General features: G+C 40.2%; 2 protein-coding genes across 3 annotated transcripts in view; both read right to left on the reverse strand.

Annotated features, from left to right (window-relative positions):
- Positions 1-361: 361 nt before the first annotated feature.
- On the reverse strand, positions 362-7,603 carry CNTF (ciliary neurotrophic factor). Its single transcript, XM_036076519.2, has 2 exons — positions 5,879-7,603; positions 362-4,659 (listed from the first exon to the last, which is right to left on the reverse strand). Exons 1-2 carry the CDS (start codon positions 5,990-5,992, stop codon positions 4,174-4,176), a joined length of 600 nt encoding a protein of 199 aa, XP_035932412.1. The 5' UTR covers positions 5,993-7,603; the 3' UTR covers positions 362-4,173.
- Positions 7,604-7,817: 214 nt separating this feature from the next.
- Positions 7,818-18,634, reverse strand: part of ZFP91 (ZFP91 zinc finger protein, atypical E3 ubiquitin ligase) — a 42,883-nt gene continuing 32,066 nt past the window's right edge. Inside the window, exons 5-11 of one of the 2 annotated variants that reach the window (XM_036076517.2) lie at positions 18,050-18,151; positions 17,392-17,526; positions 16,562-16,612; positions 16,065-16,143; positions 14,831-14,945; positions 11,919-12,018; positions 7,818-11,573 (exon numbers count right to left, since the gene is read on the reverse strand). In XM_036076517.2, coding sequence (XP_035932410.1) covers positions 11,063-11,573; positions 11,919-12,018; positions 14,831-14,945; positions 16,065-16,143; positions 16,562-16,612; positions 17,392-17,526; positions 18,050-18,151 — 1,093 coding nt within the window. In that variant the 3' untranslated portion in view covers positions 7,818-11,062. Of the gene's footprint in view, positions 11,574-11,918; positions 12,019-14,830; positions 14,946-16,064; positions 16,144-16,561; positions 16,613-17,391; positions 17,527-18,049; positions 18,155-18,634 lie in introns of both variants that reach the window. The other variant, XM_036076516.2, reaches the window with a different exon arrangement.

Raw genomic sequence — 18,634 nt, forward strand, 5'->3', positions numbered from 1 at the left:
CTTGGTAATTTTTCTTATCTTTCCCAACTTAGTTTCTACCTTCAAACTAGACTAGAAATGGGCTAATTGGGGTTCTTCTCCGTCCTTCAAGTTTGCCTGGGGTTCAAATACTTGAAATTTAACCATATGAAAGGAAATCTGCCTCATCTGCAGGCTAGCTGATAGGTATGGGACAATCTACCTTTTCTAGGCTGACTGGCCTTGGGAGTTTTTCCCAGTGGCCTGGCATCATGGTGATTTACCTGGCACGCTTGACTGAGCATGGCCCTGGCTGGGAGGATTACATTTCATCCAATGTTGAAATCACTTGAAATTCTTCTTGCTCATCCAAAGATACAGAAATAAAAGAAGCAACTCATGGTCCTGCTGAGGCGAGATCTTTATTGTTAGCCGTTCTTGGATCTTTATTTTCTATCTGCCAAAAATAGATGGATCCAAGTAATGTAAGAATCACATGCACATGGATGTTACTGCACACCCCACACACATTTCACCAAAAGATCAAATTATATTTTTACTGTCTTTATCTGTAGACTTTAGAGCTCTATAGAAGCTTTTGAGTGGAAAGATGACATTTTTATCATTTTCACTTTTTCAACGTACCAACACTCAGAGGGTTCATTCTTGGGTGGGACGAGGCAGGAGGCCAAACCATTCTTTTTAAATGCCCTGGCCTAAACACTGTCTAGAGACTAACCCACATGCACACACACCGTAAGTCAATTGAAGTGATATCCAAACTCCTTTTTTCCCCCCTTTCCTCTTCACCAATCACTTTCTCACCGTGGTAGAAGCCCCTTTGCTTCCTGCATTTCTATTTTACTCCTTCGTATTAATATAGAGAAGGTGCTCAGCTACTTGAGGAGCTAAGGATTCACGAAGTCATTCTAAACCACTTCTGAGATAGGTCTCCCTAAAATATTTACTTGTCCTCTGCCTGTTTGACCAGTGGTCACAAGAATGAGTCATCCATTGGGCTTTAATCCACAGCAGGCTGGAATGACAGCAATACCAAGGCTATGACTTTATTAAAACTCTCAATTCCCTCAGGCCTGATTATTTCAAAGCTAATTTTATTCGATGCTTGGCCTGTGAGTTTGTGCCAATTTGCAAATTTTTTCCAAATCACCTTCTTAAATCAATGTAAAAAGAGTTTATCTTCACTCATATATGCAATTCCTTAACAGATTCAGGAAAACAGAATCTCTCTCCCACAGAGGACTTCTACAGGCTGTGGGAATACTCTTTACAAAATACAAGTTAGGGGTTAGGAACTACATTCATGCCTTTTAATTATATATATATATATACACACACACACATATAACATATATATCACTATATAGTTACATGTTATACATTATATATAAATTTTATATTTATGTATTATATAATATAGTTTACACATATATAAAAATATGATTCCCCAGAGATCCGATCCATATATAGATCTAAGGAACAAGAAAACTAAAATCTAAAGACCAAAAATCTCTTTTGGGTTCTGGATCCTTAAAGAAACCATACTTCTTCCACAGTGTTGCCATTATTCCTATCTGTATTTAAGACACACACCTAGAACATGGACCTATTGTTGGTCCCTTCTTCACGGTCTTGTCCATTTCAGATAAGCATGATGCAGTCTACACATTCAGATCCATTCACGTTTATGACTTTGTTTTTAAAGTTAAGTGCTCACTTCTCCCTTATTTTATCTACACTTTTCTAAGCATTTTCTCCATACTTCTTTTGAGGCATATTGCAAGTTTTTTTGAAGAAGAAACTGGTACGGAACTCTTAGTACAACGCTGGGAGTACACTCTGGAGACTTGCTGCTCGTGACCTAATCGAGACTTCTGTAGCTTCCTATTTCCTCCCATTCAATAGTTAGTACTTGTACCTTTTCTGGACCCTCTGCCACTTCAAATATGCCTCTTATATATATAAATACTCCTTCACATGTAACTCAGAGCTTAAGCCGTGTTCTATTGACTTTTGAAACTTCTGCCGACGTCTGCTCTGCCACATCTGCTGAATATAAGGACAAACCCTTGGGGAGGGGTCACTCCTTTCAGATTCAGCAAGTCTGTAATCAGTCATTCCCCACTAAGAATTTGTAGTCACATCTTTATCCATTAAAGAGTCTAAAATATTCCACAGATAAATCTAAGAGCTTCACATTAATAAGCAGGTACTTTATCAATGAGAAATATTGCTCTTGAAGCAGAAGAACCAGTTGAAGCTTGAATGAAATAAGCATCTATGCACTTACTGAGGAAGTATCTACCTATACACCAAAGTTACAAATGAAATAAAACCAAACGATAAACCTCTAGTGGCAGTGGGACCCGAATATTTATCGTCACCTTACTTTCTTCTAACCAGGCAACTCTTTCCTTGTCTCTCTCATTTCTCATTTGGTACTCAGACAACCTCTGAGACACAACTGAACTCCCCCCTCCTCCAGAAAGGGATTTCGGGCCCTTGCTGAGCTCCTTTTCTTTAACACCCTAACACTTAAACCTGTGCCTCCCTCCCAATTCCAACCATTATTGATGTTTTCTACGCATACAAGCTCATTTCCACAAATGCAGACTACAGAGCGGGCCTTATGTCCCCTGTATTGCCACGGTGCCCAACCCAGAGTCCTCATAACACTGACCTCGTGGAGTTTTGGACACAAACCCTTGTGGGAAAAAGACACAAGCTAGGTCACCCCATCCCATCTCATGCAACCTATGGGTGCTAGCCGTCTCTGACTCATGGTTCACTTAAGAGCACAGGAGCTTCAAATAAGTAAACTAAATTGATTTGGGTCCCACATCCAAGATGGTGGGTTTAACTGGTAGTGTGAAGTAACGTTATACCTGAGAACTTCTGAATTTACATTGCACCACTAGTGTCACAGGCCTGACCACAAATGACCTTTTCATTAATGCCCACATTTACCAGTTGTGTCTTTCACACTGTGTTTCTCTCAAGAACATTAAACACAGCGCCCGGCCCCTTTGTTGTGAAGCATGGAGGCTGTGCTATGTATTGTTTCAGAATCGCTGGCATTCCCACGGGGAAGAGTGGGCCTCAGCCTCTCCTCATGACTCAGTCCAGAGAACGTGTGGTAAAGGAGTTTGTGACATTTCAACCTGAGAGCTATTCCCACCACTGTCCATGAACGCTCGCTTCCAGTGCCTGTGTCGCTGCCCTGCTGAGCACAGTGAACGCGAGGCAGGCTGCCGTGAGCTGTGCCCAACCCAGGACGTTTGTGGACACTTATACAGCACGCTGTGTTACTGCACATCCTGTTTCCTAATTTCAGAAGTCCGGTGGGCCTACTCTTTTCCCCAAACAGAATCCTCACATCTCCACTGCTCTCGTCTCTGCCAAGCGTGGGCAACAAATACCGCCTTTAACACTACAATTGTTACTGACCTATCAGGACATATAATGGGGATTGTTTTCCAGGGCCGGGGATAGAATACTTGAATGTATTTTCCAACCCGCTGTGGCAAAGAGGTGCAGTGATAAAGGGTCATCATCAGGCCTCTGAAGTGAAGGACACATAGGCTTTGGGATGAGAAATATCTGGGTTCAAACTTAAGTGTGCCATTTGCTAGTTGGGTAACCTTTACCAAGTTGTAATTTCTGTTTTCTCATCTGCCAGATGGGAATAACACTACCTCCCTCAACAGGGTTGTTGTGAAGATTATAATATACACAGAGCCCCTGGCATACCGCTACAATATAGTAGATACTCAATAAATGTTAGTATTTTTATTATCCAAGAGTTTGAATTGGCTAGAGTCCAGGATTTTTAATTAAGTTTCAATCTTCCCAGAAAAGTCATCTAGGACTAAAGTTAAACATATATTTATTCTGTCAGACTATTAAATCCTTGTAAACTTAACTTAGTGGGTAGAAAAGGTTAGAGCACTAAGGTGGAAGGATGCTGCCCTTGCCCCCATTCCCTTATGCCCCCCCCCACACACACCACACACACACACACAAAACCTGTATGCCCAATTGTCCATGTCTCCAACCCTACTTGATGAAAATGCCTATGGTCTCAAAGGTTAGAAAACTTTCAACCTTTCAAAACTTAAGAATGGGAAAGTGAGGCCTCAGGGCTGTGTATATTCCATTAGAAAAGGAAGGAGGGAGAGAGAGGAGGGATAACTGCTATATTTTCTTGTCATTAGCAATACAATGGCCCCTGTGTGCTGGAATCCCAGTCTGATGAGAAATGACTCGAAGGTCATGGATGGACCTCACTGTCCACTGTGAAAGCTCTCGCAACACCTTTAGGCCCCACAGCTTCTTCTCAAAGAGACCACCATCTCCATCAATGATGGGCATCCCATCAGCCTCATTGGAGGGGATCTTGTGTTCCAGAAGCATCATTAATTCCTCCAGCTGGTAAGCAAAGGCAGCAACTTGGAGTAGAACGGTATGTATTGCTTGATGGAAATCCCCTTCAGCTGGAGTTAAATGCATCTGCTGGTCTTCTAGAAGCCTGGCCAACATAACATGGAAGGCACGATAAGCTTGGAGGTTCTCTTGGAGTCGCTCTGCCTCAGTCAGCTCACTCCACCAGTCAGTGCTTGCCATTGGCACACCATCCACAGAGTCCAGGTTTATGTTCTCGTTCAGGCCCTGATGCTTCATCTGGCCAAGGATACATAAAAACATCACATCTTCTGTAATTATCCCAAAATTCTCATTTAATCCCTAAATCTCATGTAAAGTCTTATTCACCTTCCTTGTCAAGGATCCAAATTGTAAAGAAAATAAAAATTTTCCAAAATTTTTGGATCATTTGGGATCCAATGACTGGACTTTAGGACCTTATTCACTCTGAAATGATACATACTGCTTTGACTACCTATTCACTTTTTGTGGGAGAATCTGCAGCTTTCATTACATTCTAAAGGTTGAAAAACACTAGTCTACAATTTTTCCTTCCCACTTCGAACTCCCTCCTGGAAACTGGAGTACCTGAATCATACTGGAGTTTTAAGTATTTTAAACATACTTGAAGACACTGACCAGACCTTAGGAAGCCCTAGAATTAACCCATTGCAGAATTTTTCTAACCCCCTCTCCTTCATTATCCACTCTCAACGGTGAGGACAATCCTTTAGAGAATTCAGTGGGAATTAGTTAAATAAAAATTAAAAAATAAAAAAAGGCACTAAAGAGTCTGATTTTTAACTGGTGAGGCTGTACAAAGATAAACCAATTCTCAGAGAACTTAAATTTACAACTCTCCTTCAGTGTTTCTGTGATAGTGAGCCTTAGGTGGAGACTGATGGTGATCTCCCTCTATCAGAAAACCAATCTGGAACTCCATGGTTAGTTCCTTTGACACTTCCCTAAGTTCCCAATGAATCTTCTGGGGAATCCTTTTGATAGTGTAGGTGACCATTCTATTTAGACACACAGAAACTTGATATATGTAATGAAAAAGTGGGTGGCTAATACTGTACAGAAGAAATTCTTTGGGTTTATGCTGCTCAAAAATTCAGAACAATGTGAATGAAGAACCCACACTTAGAGGGCACATGGTTAATCTATTCTGGTAGAATTCAGACTGTAGGCAATCAAATTAGGAATAGCCTCCATGACACGCAGCCAATCCCACTCAGAAGCCTATGTCTATTTTTCTTATTCATAGATCATGTCTCCTAAACAGCCTAGAGAAGAAAATAAGGTCATAGGAGTTTCCTTAAGGGAAGGAACCATGTCAAATAATAGGTGCCCAGTCTATGAATGACTATATGATTAGGGCCTTCAATGATTGGTATTGGGGGCTGGAACATGATAGTAAGGGGCTGCATCAGAAGAGATGAAGTGAAAACAGACAACAGCAAATCAGGCAACTTACATAAGATTCCAAAAGAGCAGTCAGGTCTGAACGAATCTTCCTTGCTAGCCAGATAGAGCGGCTACAGAGGTCCCGGCGGTGAGGGGTCAGCGGTGAGTGCTCTGCAAAAGCCATCCCCTAACTCAACTGTCCCAGGAAACAAGTGAGCTGGGTTTGCTACTGTCTACACTGGTCCAAATAAGAAATGTGACTCTCAGACTAAATCCACTGGGCATTCTCTACTAATGGGATTGTGCACCCCACCCCCACCCCCCTGCCTGACTCAGAGGTGGCAGCAAATTCCTGGCTGTGGATTTTTGTGCCTGTGGAATCAAAGGCCCCTTTTTAATCAGCTTTTTTTCCTGCAGTGTCTGCCTCCATCTCTCTCCTCCACTCACTGCTGAGCCTACTTGTTTTTATGTCATTGTTTTGCTTTTGCACTTAGCAACAAGGTCACTATCACACTAATCCTCATGACACCCCTGCCTAATGTGATCTACTTTATATACACATAATCAGTTCATTTTGTTATCACCCTCCCTTGCACTCCCCATGTCCTCTTCTTTCTCTCTCTCTCTCTCTCTTTCCTTTTTTGGCCTGGTAAAGTATTCAATAATATTAAGTTATTATTATCAATACAGCTGCCATTGATTAAGCAGCTACTCTGGGCCAGACACTGTGTGAAAGGCTTTAAAGCCTTTATTTATCTTTAGAATAGTTCTATGAGATAAGTATTATTTTCCTCATTTTACATTAAGAAACTGAGGCTTAAAGAAACTAAATAATGTGCACAAAACCCAGCAAGCAGGCACAAAACTTAAATTAGGTCTCTGATTCTCCCATTGACTTTGCAATTTCATTCTGTAGGTTTTTCACATTTTGTTCAAGAAACAAAATTTATGCAAAATAGGTCCTTTAAAAATATAGCATCTTTTCATTATGTATTTAAAGTTAGTTTCATTTACACTCAACTAAAAATCAGCAAAGTCAGTCATCTCTAACCTCGATCACGGTGCTTTCCCTGCAGCTACAGGATGAGGAAGGTACTGTTTAGGCCTGTTCTCTTCCAAAGGACAGGAAACACCCAGTGCTGACTGGGAAACATTTCTAAGGCAGTCTCAAGTGACAACATGCTTTCCTTTTTCTTCCTTATCCCAGTCATACCACACTGCTTCTTAACAAAGTACGAGAATGAGCTGGGCTTTGAAATGAGGACAAAAGAGTTTAAAAGCACGTGCAGAGTTCTCTTCTGCTGCATCTAACGTAACTCTGTAGGTTAGATAATGCTCCCTGAGCAAGAGCAGCAAATGTCATCCCCAAATCAATTAGCTTTCACTATTTCATACCACAGACATCGTCTCTAAATAGAAACACATGCCTTTTCAGGTGCAAACTTCCACAGGGAACAAGGGGTGGAGGGGAGGAAAACTGAGACTGGCACTCACAGTAGGCCTTTTAAGAAGGTAGGAGGATTCTATTTTTATCTTTTTTTTAAGTTAGTACTCGCTGTGGACACTGAGTTTTGTGAAAAAGCACTGATATTAAATGCTATCAAGGTTTTGTCATCATCAGACTAACATAAACCTCATAGCATCCTTAACGTTCTCTCTACTAGATTAGTAAGGCCATCTTTTCTAGAACTCTGTCAAAACACTGGAGGGGTTTCCAAGTTGGCCAGATGATCAAAGAATCCTACGGCAACTCAGCATTAATTAGAGATCAAGAACGAAAGAGTCAGAAGTAAACTATCTGACTCTGCCGGAGAGAAGCAATAGCACCTGCCACATAAACCCTGTCCTGGGGGCACTGGATTCTCAGCAGCAATCAGTTGTTTTAACCCTTAGGATAACTGTAACTCAGTACAATCAAGGAAGACAAGTTGCTTCCATGAAGACAACTTTTATTTTTCTTTACATATTTATTTTGGATATGCCTTACCTAGATTAAGAGAAAACAAGGATTTGAAAAGCAGAGTATCCCTTTTATTATAATTTCTTTTTACATAACCTTTTCAACCTAGATTCAGGTAACTACCTGTCTCTCCCATCAAAGGAGAAGGGTCCTGCACATTACAACAGGCAAAAAAGGCTTTTAGGAAATAAAAATATTTTAAATTGATCCATTACAATTTTTCAATTTTCTTGAGTACATTGGAAAGTGGGAAAAAGAAGGAGGGAAAAATGGTACTTCAAACAACCAGACTGTAATAACCTTAGCTGGGTTTAGTACACTCTTTGTATTTTTTCCAACAGGTACACAGGAGGTTCAAGTGCTCTATGTAGATGCTTTTCCATACCTGAATTCTTTTTTAACTTCCAGTAATCCTGGCCAGTGTTTATCCAAACTCTCTGGAGACAGTAAGTCTCAATTATGCAGAATAACCCTGGGCAACCGGAGACTAGGGGAAAGCGCATCTCCCAGAAATAATACTTGTATCTCAACTATACTTTCAGAATTTTGAACTGCCAATTCAAATTGGAGAATGTGCAATGGGAAGTTATTAAAAAGGTAACCCAATTTGATTAAGAGTACAAAATGCAGAATTTTAAGACTAAAAGGGCTCCTTGGAAGGACACAGAAGTAAACAGCATGAGAAGCAGACAGGGAAAGGGAAGAGGGCCTAGTATAAGACAGCTTACTTACACCACTCTTATTGTGCTAGCATCCCTTTATCAAAAGGAAAAAAGATAAAGGCCATGGAGAATATTTTAAGATTGATTGCAAACTGCTATAATAATTTATTGAAGCAAACGGTAGGCAAGTGGTACCTATAAAGAGGTCAAAAAACAAAAGGAGGAAGAATAGAAAGTTTCTAATTATTAGAACTAACTTGTTGCTTTGGTGGGGAGGAGTGTGATATAGGGAAGAACGTATTTTCCCTCAATCTCATCAAGTTTTTTTATGCAGTTTGCTTTTGTGTAGGTGGTTAAAATATCTGATGACTAACCACTGCAAAAACAACTTAGAGACAAAGGAGAAGATAAATGTGACAAAGACAAAAGGTAATAGTGTAGGGCACAGATGCGAGCTAGTGAAAAAGTACAAAATGGACTTATAATGGGAGTGGAACAACTTTGTTGTAAACCCACCCAATCAACCTGATAGTATTTTCAAATGTACTCAACATACCAAGTCAATTCCAAATCCTTACTGTGGGCAGGAAAGCATATTCTACATCCCTTCTATCCTTATTCCATTTTCTACCCCCACAGTGGAGGGATGGCAAATCTGCAACACTCTGAAAAGAAACAATAGTGCATTTAAGTCTATTCACTGTAGGTGTCTGACTCCCTATTCCCTGGCATCCCAACCACTGACATTAGTGGGTGTAAAGTAAGCCTCTTTCAGAGATGACATTTGTTACCCCTCTTTTTTGGGAAAAAAATAAAGAGAAAATTGATAAACTTTGTAGTTTTAGTGTTTGTGAAAAACAAGCTGTTCCTTATTTTGCTCTCAGCAAAACTTCATTCTTTCCAGCAGCCATCACACATTTCTGACAAACAATGAATAGGGCGAGCCTTTAATTCCAGCTTGTGAGGTACACAGAAGGAGAGAAACTGCACTTCTAATTCTCTAAAAATGAGCCAAAATAGGTTTTTAGTCTTCTGGGAGCTATAAATGTACAAAAACACCACCTGCCTCTCCCATGGCCAGTAATAAGCAATCCACCCCAAGAAAATCCCTATCTCAATGGAAGCGGTAATTCCCAGAATTTTAGGTGAAAGCCAAAGCCATTATTATACAGATTATTAACTTTGTCTATGGAAGCCTTTCCTCTTCTGAAGTGTTATTTTTATAAAAGGGAAACAAAACAGAGTAATTTTCTTTGACTTCGAACGAGTCATAGACTATCTCTTCACTAATGGTAGTGTCCTTCACTAATTGGGAGCTGGAATGAAACAATGATAAAGCAAAGCAAAACCAAAAACAAAGCAAGGGGCCAGAATTGGGCCAATAGGAAGGTGTACAGAAAGAATTGATGGGGATAAAAAAAGAAAATAAATTCACAAGAGAAAATCTTTTATCTGTAATTCAGACCCTGAACAACCCTTCTCTCATCCCCTCAAAATTCCTAAATCGCAATGCTCTAAAAACTGAAAGAGCACTAGTTACCAAAAACCTAACATCCTTCCCTAAAAAGGCTTCCGAAAAAGCACTAGGCTACTGTAGTGATTTTGTTAGTGCTGAGGACCAGCTTTCTTTAAAGGCCACTGGAGAGCTATGATTTTAGAGGCTGGCTGTGCTTCTTCAACCCTATATCTTGCCTTCAAAAGTACCTCTTATGGAAAGGACCCCATGTCAGAATAACCTAATCTCTCCCAGCCCCACAAAATATAGCAACGAAGACCCCCCCCCCAAAAAATCAGACTTTCTGTTAATAAATAAGGAATCTCAGGTTCCACAACACAAAAACACACATGTTCAAAGTGCAAATTTCTGCCATTAGTCTGGGACTTTTCTCACTGATACAGAGCCCTGCCTTATGATCAGAGAAACCATGTAGAGGGCAGCCCCCCCTCCCCCTAATTGGGAGCCTGCTTCCAAGCTAGTGAGCACCACTGAGAACCAGATGGAGGTGTTGGAAGGGGACTGAAGTGCTGGGGTCACAGAGGAGGGAGGTGGTCCCCGTGAATCCTTCCTTTCCAAAACCCAGCGGGGAATGGAGGAAATGGGCTTGAGTGAGAGAGGTGTGCTGTTTTAACAGCTCACCCTGCTAAGGGGCCTAAAGTGCCAAGTCAAGCTGCCAGCCTCCAGAGATTAGAACTGTATGATACTTTGGGGATAAGTGTGCTGCAGTGGGTAGAAGCCAGAACCATAGGGCAGCAGTGAAGGAGAAGGGGTTTAGAGGACAGTAATATACTATCAAGAGTTAAAAGCTGATCCAGAGCACATCAAAGTTACAGGTTTAAGAAGGGATCTGCCGGTGAGCAGGAAGTCTGCCTGGCTGGAACTGAGTAGGAGGATAACTCTCACTTTAAGAGCTTCTTTTTTGCCTACCTTTTTGGTAAAGGCAACATCAATTTTATAAAGGGGACAATAGAAGGAGAAGAGGGTGGGTGTAGGTGTGTGTGCTGTGATCCACAATGGAAAGAGCAGGCCCTTCAGTTATTTTACTAGATTTTAAATGCTTTAAATTTTTTTTGTCCTTTTTATCTTTTAAATACAAAGTCTGAGCTGTCCCAGTGCCCAAAGTCTTCCCTTCCACTAAGGTCCAGTAGAGTCTGAATCTTCAATCAGAACCTCTGTGGTAGCACCGAGTATATCCGAGTTCATGACCAGCCCTTCAGTGCCCCCACTGCTGCCACTTCCCACAAAGATCTTCCCATCAGCCATCAGGCTCACCCGTTCTGTCCCACTACAGTATGACTTTGACATCCCTTCAGCTTCTAGCAGGAGGCACTCTCCAGAGGTGGAGTTTCCCAATGGCTCAGGAAGAAGAGGAAGACCCTGCCCATCTGCAGGTTGTGTCAGGGACTCTGGGTTAGTGCCCAAGATATCTGTGCTGGTGATGAGGGCGCCTGCATTGGCAGCCAGAGCTTCGGCAATCAGCACCTCAGGGTGGCTTTTTGCTTTGTGTGCCACTACGCTGTCCTTCTTCTCAAATTTTTTGCCACAGATATTGCAAGAGAACTGGTAGAAGGAATCTGCATCATGCTTCTTCATGTGCCAATTAAGGGATGCCTTCTGCCGACACGTAAATCCACAGATCTCGCATCTAGGAAGAGTGGAAGAGGAAATGGCTGATCAAACAGAGAAATGAAGAGGGCTCTTCTTCAGGGTCAGGGCAAGAATTTAGAGGTCACATATATAGGCAATAGTCAGTAACACACTTCTTGGGAAAAATTAGGAAAAGCTAACCAGATGGAAAATTCATCTGTTTCGTTTGTTTAAAAAACTGAGGGAATAAGAAAAAGTTCACTAAGTAGCATCCCCAAATCAATACTGACTCTAATTTGGTAAAAGTCAATAGCAGTGGCGACTGAAAAGTCTGCACAGGGACTAACCAGCAAGTAGGGGAGATATGCACTTCCCCACATGTCCACCAGTAAATAACACTCACTGTAATGGCTTCTCGCCAGTGTGAATCATCCGGTGCACTGCCAGATTGTGAGAACTCTTGAAGGCCCTAGCACAGTATTCACAGATATAATCCCTTTGATCTAAGAAGAAAAATAATGTGGTTAGTGTTCCATTTAGAATCCCTCTAAGTATTTAATTTTCCCAGTTAACAATAAGTAAGCAGACAGTCAAGTCAGTTACAATAAAAGCAATACTGTTTTCAATGTACAGAACACCTTGGATAAACAAAATTTTAAAAAGAAATATACCATTTTCAATTTTTTTTTAAAGTCCATACACTCAGTAGCATAAGGACTCGTTTAAAAAAAAAAAAAACTAAACAAAGCAAAACAAAAACAACTAATGGAAATATGAGAATTAGAACCCCAATCTCAATCAATCCCAGTAATCCAGATCTTGGATAAATTGCTTAGTAAGTAAAGAACATTTTCCCTGGATTTTATTCTTTAAAACAGTTTTTTCAGGTTGTGAAAGGTGAAAGCTTATATATAAAGAATTTGGCACTCAGACCACCACCACCACCACCACCACCACCACAGAATTTGGTATTCCCTAGAAGAAAAGTGATCCACGATTAAAGTGGTAATCATATCTTCTGTTTCAGGTTTAAAAATTGTTACCCAAAATAAACAATTTGAATTTCTCTCAAAAGGTTCAAGTTGCTGCTATCAAACATATGCAAACAGTACCTGTGTTCTTTACCTTATTCTCCTACCCCACCCACATCTTCTGCACCATTCACCTCCCTCCCTTTCTGTCATTTCACAATCCCCCCAAATTTCACAGGATTTTTGATGAATTTGGTAACATGGTGTAGAATCTATGGACCAAAAGGGCACTGCACTTAATTATTTCTTTATCACTTGGTTTGGGAGAGAAGCAGATAAGGAGATGCTCTGTATCTCCTGAATAAATGACCACTATTGTTTTCTATGCCTTTCACTTAAAATTGCTACAAAAAGTCACAGTGAAAACATGAGGGTAAGTTAAAAGGCAAACAGTATGCAATTTAATTCTATATTTCATCCCAAACAGTTCTAAAGCCAAGTGTAGAAGAAGAGCCAAGTCTGTCCCAGGCTTGAATACATTTAGGAATCACTGGGGGGATCTTAGTCAATGCAGATGCTAGCTGAGCAGGCGTGAGGCAGAGTGTGAGATGCTGTAGCTCTAACAGCGGCTCAAGTGACGCCAGTGCCTGCTGGGCTATCCTCTACATGCTGAGTAGGCGACGTCTAAAAATGCACTTTTAACCCAAGGACAATTCGTAGTGTCTCCCAGATCTTGTCCACCTTTCTAGCTTCATAGTCGCATGGCAAACCTGGGTGGGGCATCCACTTGCTTAAATAAATCACATCTTCAAAGGGATCTGTCTGCGCTAATTTGGAAAAAGAGAACTACAATAACATCATAAAACTGTACTAACCAGATGTAAATATTTGGAATGGACTGAACTTCTAAAACACAGTCAGTTTCTCATAGTAGGTCTATGACATTTAGCTAAAGCTGGTTGTCAGAAACTACTTTGTAGAGAATAAAACATAATTAACAGGGAGAAGGAGTGGAGAAAAGGCAGCTCGCAGCAAGGAACAGAGTGGAGACAGCCCTCTCCCCGAAGCCGCACAGTACAATGCGGAGACTGGAGGAGACTCGGCAGTGATTCAGGCCTGAGCTCAAGTCCTGGTGCTCTGAAACGTCCACCGTGTGCCAGGCCCCGTGCAGCAAAGAGCACTTTATATGTGATCTCATTTTATCCTTACACTAACTCCACAATATCGGTGACACTATTATCCCCTTTTCTCAGATGAGGGAAAGTGAGAAGTAACTTGTCTAAGTCACACATACAATAAAAGTAACCCTGGGTAGGAGACAACCAGAATTCCTAGTCTTACCCTCTACAACTGTTGGGAAGATGGTGTGTAATAATCCAGTGTCTGGCACCTACTCAATTAGCTCTAATACCCAGCTTCATTTGTTCCCATGAGCTGAACTGCATGGAGACTGTCAGTGGCTACAAATGAATGGAATTTGAAATCATTCGACATTATGTATAACGAAGACATTAGGTTTCTCTTTTTGAGCCAACAGTTCCTACAGGAGATGACACGTGAGGTCAGTAGCTAGCTTTCAGGACTGCAGCAGCACAGAAGTGCCGGGAGCTACTTACTAGTTACCATAAGTCAACAGGCAAGCCTCTACACCATCGAGGCTCTCTCTTCATACTCCTCACTTCTAGTCTGTAAGAGCTACTGCAAGTATCTCCTGGAAATGGACTTAGAAAATCCTGGTTCTGGGGCACCTGGGTGGCTCAGATGGTTAAGCGTCTGCCTTCGGCTCAGGTCGTGATCCCAGGGTCCTGGGATCGAGCCACGCATCGGGCTCCCTGCTCAGCGGGAAGCCTGCTTCTCCCTCTCCCTCTCTCCCTGCTCATGCTCTCTCTCTTTGTGTGTCTCAAATGAATAAATAAAATCTTCAAAAAAAAAAAAAAGAAAGAAAGAAAATCCTGGTTCTGCTAAAAACTAGCAGTGTGACCAAAGGCAAGTTACATAATGTGCAAAGCCTCTGGTTTCTTAGCTGTAAAACAAGGATAATACAAGCAAACTTGGTGACGTTGAATGGATGGATAAGCTGTAACAGCTGATACAGGATATGTGCTCAATAAAAAATTATCCTGGTCATGAAAGTTCTTTATAAAATCAAAGGATAAAAGTAAAAAGCCCTCATTTGTTCATCCCTTGTAAAATTTGTTTTATTACATTTTATTTTCATACCTTTCTCTCACACTTGACTGTAGACTCTTAAGATTTACATTAGGAAAAAATATCACTACCAATCTACACATTTAAAAGTAGAACGCATTTAACACTTGGTAAAACATTTTATTTCAAAAAGTACCTGTATGATGTTTGGCATGTCGTAGAAGTTGCTTCTGGAGCCTGAAGAGTCGCCCACAGGAGGGATGAGGACATACGTATTTCTTCTTCAGCAAATGCTGATACTTAATGTGGTGCTAAAACAGTAAGAGAAAATAAAGAGGGATAAAAATGAAGACTTCCTGAAAGCTTGTTCCTTTGCTAAGTCAAAAGTTTTAAAGAGGGACGCCTGGGTGGCTCAGTTAAGCATCCAAATCTTGATTTTGGCTCAGATCATGATCTCAGGGTCCTGAGATGGAGCCCCACATCAGGCTCTGTGCTGGGTAGAGTCTGCTTGAGATTCTCTCTCTCCCTCTGCCCCCACCCCCACCCCCTTAAAAAAGTGCTAAAGGGAAACCAAATACTCTGAATATGGAAGGGGGGTGCAGTATAATAAAACAGTTAAGAACACAGGCTATGGAAATAGACAGACCTGGATTCCAATCTGGGTCTATCATTCACGAGCAGTGTGACCTCAGGAATGTGCTTAAATACTGTGAGCTACAGTTCTCATTTGTAAAATGAAGACAACTGTAAGTGTCTCACAGCATTACTGCGAGGATACAGAGATCACGTGTTGTATGGTGCTTAGCGCAGCACACGGCATACAGTGGAAGAACAGAAGCAATCACTATTAGCACAGAGACAGAATCAGAGAGTAGGGCCTTAGTCTCATGTTATCCTTGCTGCTAAACTAAAAATCAAACAGGCATTTCTTAAGCTTTAGTGATAAACATTTCACTTTCATGTTTTCTGCCAGACCTAAATATAAGCTGTATCTTTAATTCATTTAAAAAAAATCTACTAAAGACAAAAACCCTAAAAATTAATTTATTTACTTGAAACATTATTCAAGAAATCGCGGGTTAGAGTTGCTAATTTTATTTTTAAAAAATACACATTAAAATAAAGTCTGTTCATCTGTGTCTTTGGTTTGTTGGTACAATCATCTCTTATATCAGAAGTATTTATACCACAATGGGAAACACTGGACTATTCCAAGATTCCAAAGAAATCCTTTAAATAACCTCATGTTGTTAGACATTTTTAACACAATGACTTAAGTAATTTTATGCCTTTTTAAAGAAAGATTTTTTTTGACACTGTATGTCAATGATAAAGCCTACACAAGTTCACGAATTATAGCATCTCATGAAATAGAAAAATCAGTAATGGAACATAACCTGAAAGGCTGCCTTACATAACAATTTACTAACCTGCAAATAGCGAGGGTGAGCAAGAACAGTTCCACATCCTTCCATCTCACAACGGACATACTGGATTGGAGGCTTTTTTCTATTATCAATATGTAGGAGAAAAGTTAGCAGACAGAAGAGGCACCCTGCACAGTGGCTTAACTGAGTGCACTATAGGGAACAGCAATTTTATAGCATGAAGAATTAAAATCTCTTTACTAGTATATAGCTTGCATAGAATTTATGTTAGAAATAACCAGAAACTATCAAATGTTTGGTAAGAGTTTTAAAAAACAGCACAAAATAAACTAGTGACCTCCCAAAAGAAGTGTTAAGATTTTTAGAAACTTAAAGACCCAACAATGGAAATAAAAACACAGGAACTCTGCATCAAGGACATTAATAAAGTTGCATTTAAGAAATTTTTACATAGCCATTCCTGCAGGGTAATTATGAGTAATTACGTGAGTGAAGTGCTTACCACCAGGAATAAGGAACATAGTAAGAGTATAAATTACCTCCTTTTGGGTAATCGTGGACTTTTGTCATCTTTTCGCCTTCTTCCTCTCCTATAATTAAAGAACAGAGTAACTGTCCACATATTCCAGATTGAAGCTTACAGAGTGAAGGATGGCTGAAGACATATACTCAAGACCAAAGAGCACGTGGCAGAAACAAAGGATAATGCAGAATACAGAGTCAAAAACGTATCTGACAAGCCAAACAAAGATGTCATTCTGAAGTAATTTCACTTAAATAAATCTGCACTACAAGTTAAATACATACCTATCACAAACTATACATTACTATGGAAGATTTGGATAAACCTCAAGGTTACTACTTGAAGAGTCGTTCCAGTAAAAAGTCTATCACTTAAATTTAATCAATTTAAAAAGTAGAATAAAATAATCTATTATCTAAAAATCCTAAGAATATAAACCCTTTTAATCTATCTATAAACCCTTTTAATAGAACGAAAAAGACTAAACACTTAAAACAAATCTTATTTCTGCAACAGGTAATGGTTGCTGGACAGGAAGTCAAGATTCTTCAATCACTTGCCCTCATTTGCCCTTCTTTTGAGGATTCACATTTGCCATACTTTTTCTTGCTATCTCTACTCTGTCTGCATCCCATTAGCTGCTGTCTTGCCCACTCATTTAGACATCTTTAAGTATTGCTTTGGATTAAATTTAAACTTTTCAGAGAGCCTCTGCAATGAAATTGTCAGCTGCTTGAGGCAGCAATATGCACCTGTCAATAGCCCCCCTCACACTCCCACTCTTTTTCCCACCAGTGGCTTCAAAATCTGTTAGGTTTCCATTTTTAGTAGTAATTGCCTACTCACTTCCTAGGAGGTTCCTCATCCTCCCTAATTTCATTCTCTTCTTCTTTCACCTCTACCTCTACTTCCACTTTAATTTCTTTCTTCTCCTTCTCTTCTTTCACCTTCCCTGATTTTCTCCGTGGTTTTGGGGTTTCCCTGAAAACACAAACACATTTCAACACTGGTATCCAGCAAAGGATCTTTGCAAAGGGAACTGTGACAAAAGGGTAAAACCTGCGGTTATCATCGATTTATTGTAAAATTATGATCCTTAGCTCATGAAATGTGATTTCCAGTCAATTGTTCCTCACATGCACAGTAAAAGCCGTTAGGCTAACAATACCTGGGAATCAGAATGCACTACAGTTGTAAAGAGAAAGACAAAAGTAAAAAATTCTAAATATTCCGGCAATTGATGATACTTTGTATCATCAAGGTAAAACATGCAGACATCCAATAATTTGGATATGATCAAAATAAAGTTATATAACTAGAAGAGAAGGCTGTGTGAAGGAGTTACAGGATAATGTTAAATTGGCAAAACAAGTGCATGATTAATTACTCATTTAAAATTAAGTCTATACCCATCAGTTCAGCAACAAGGTGAAATGAAAGCATGCAACAGTGCTTTCCTAACTTATTTTTCATCAACATGTCTATAGTAAAATCCGAGACATGCCTCTCTAAGTGGGGTTTGTAGGTCTCATCTCTCGGGTCGTCTTTGAATGGTATTTCCTCTTCACTGATTAACATCTCTTCTTCCTCTTCCTCCTCCTCATCACTACTAAAAAGAAGCAAATTTCTGGATTAGAAATTCTAGTTGTAAGGATTTTATCTGACTGGATTTTATTTGCTAATTTATTTAGAGGTTGCCAAAGATTCACATAGTAAGTTATCTAGAATTTTCATCCTTATGGTCTAACTGGACTGCAATCTAGCTGTTTTATCCTCACAATGATAACTGTAACTAAAAATACATAAATCCTAGGAATGCTATTACTTGATTAAACAAAGGTAAGATGATGACTGCCCAATGGCACTAAGAGCTAAAAAACAAAAACAAAACAAAACAAAAAACAACGGACTTTATGCAGTGCCTGAGTGGTTCAGTTGGTTAAGTGTCTCTTGATTTCAGCTCAGGTCATGATCTCAGAGTCGTGAGATGGAGCCCCACGTCAAGATTCTCTCTCCATCTCCCTCTATCCCTAAACCCCCCTTCTCCCTCTCTTAAAACACAAACAAAAACAACAGACTTTATAATCCT

Source organism: Halichoerus grypus, chromosome 11, assembly GCF_964656455.1.
Source record: "Halichoerus grypus chromosome 11, mHalGry1.hap1.1, whole genome shotgun sequence".
NCBI lineage: Eukaryota > Metazoa > Chordata > Mammalia > Carnivora > Phocidae > Halichoerus > Halichoerus grypus.

Excerpts from the sequence above, each read along its gene's own strand:
- CNTF (XM_036076519.2), bottom strand. The coding sequence starts at position 5,992 with ATGGCTTTTGCAGAGCACTCACCGCTGACCCCTCACCGCCGGGACCTC. Across the intron at positions 4,660-5,878 it reads CTGCTCTTTTGGAATCTTAT|ATGAAGCATCAGGGCCTGAA; the intron begins GTAAGTTGCCTG and ends ATCCTTGGCCAG.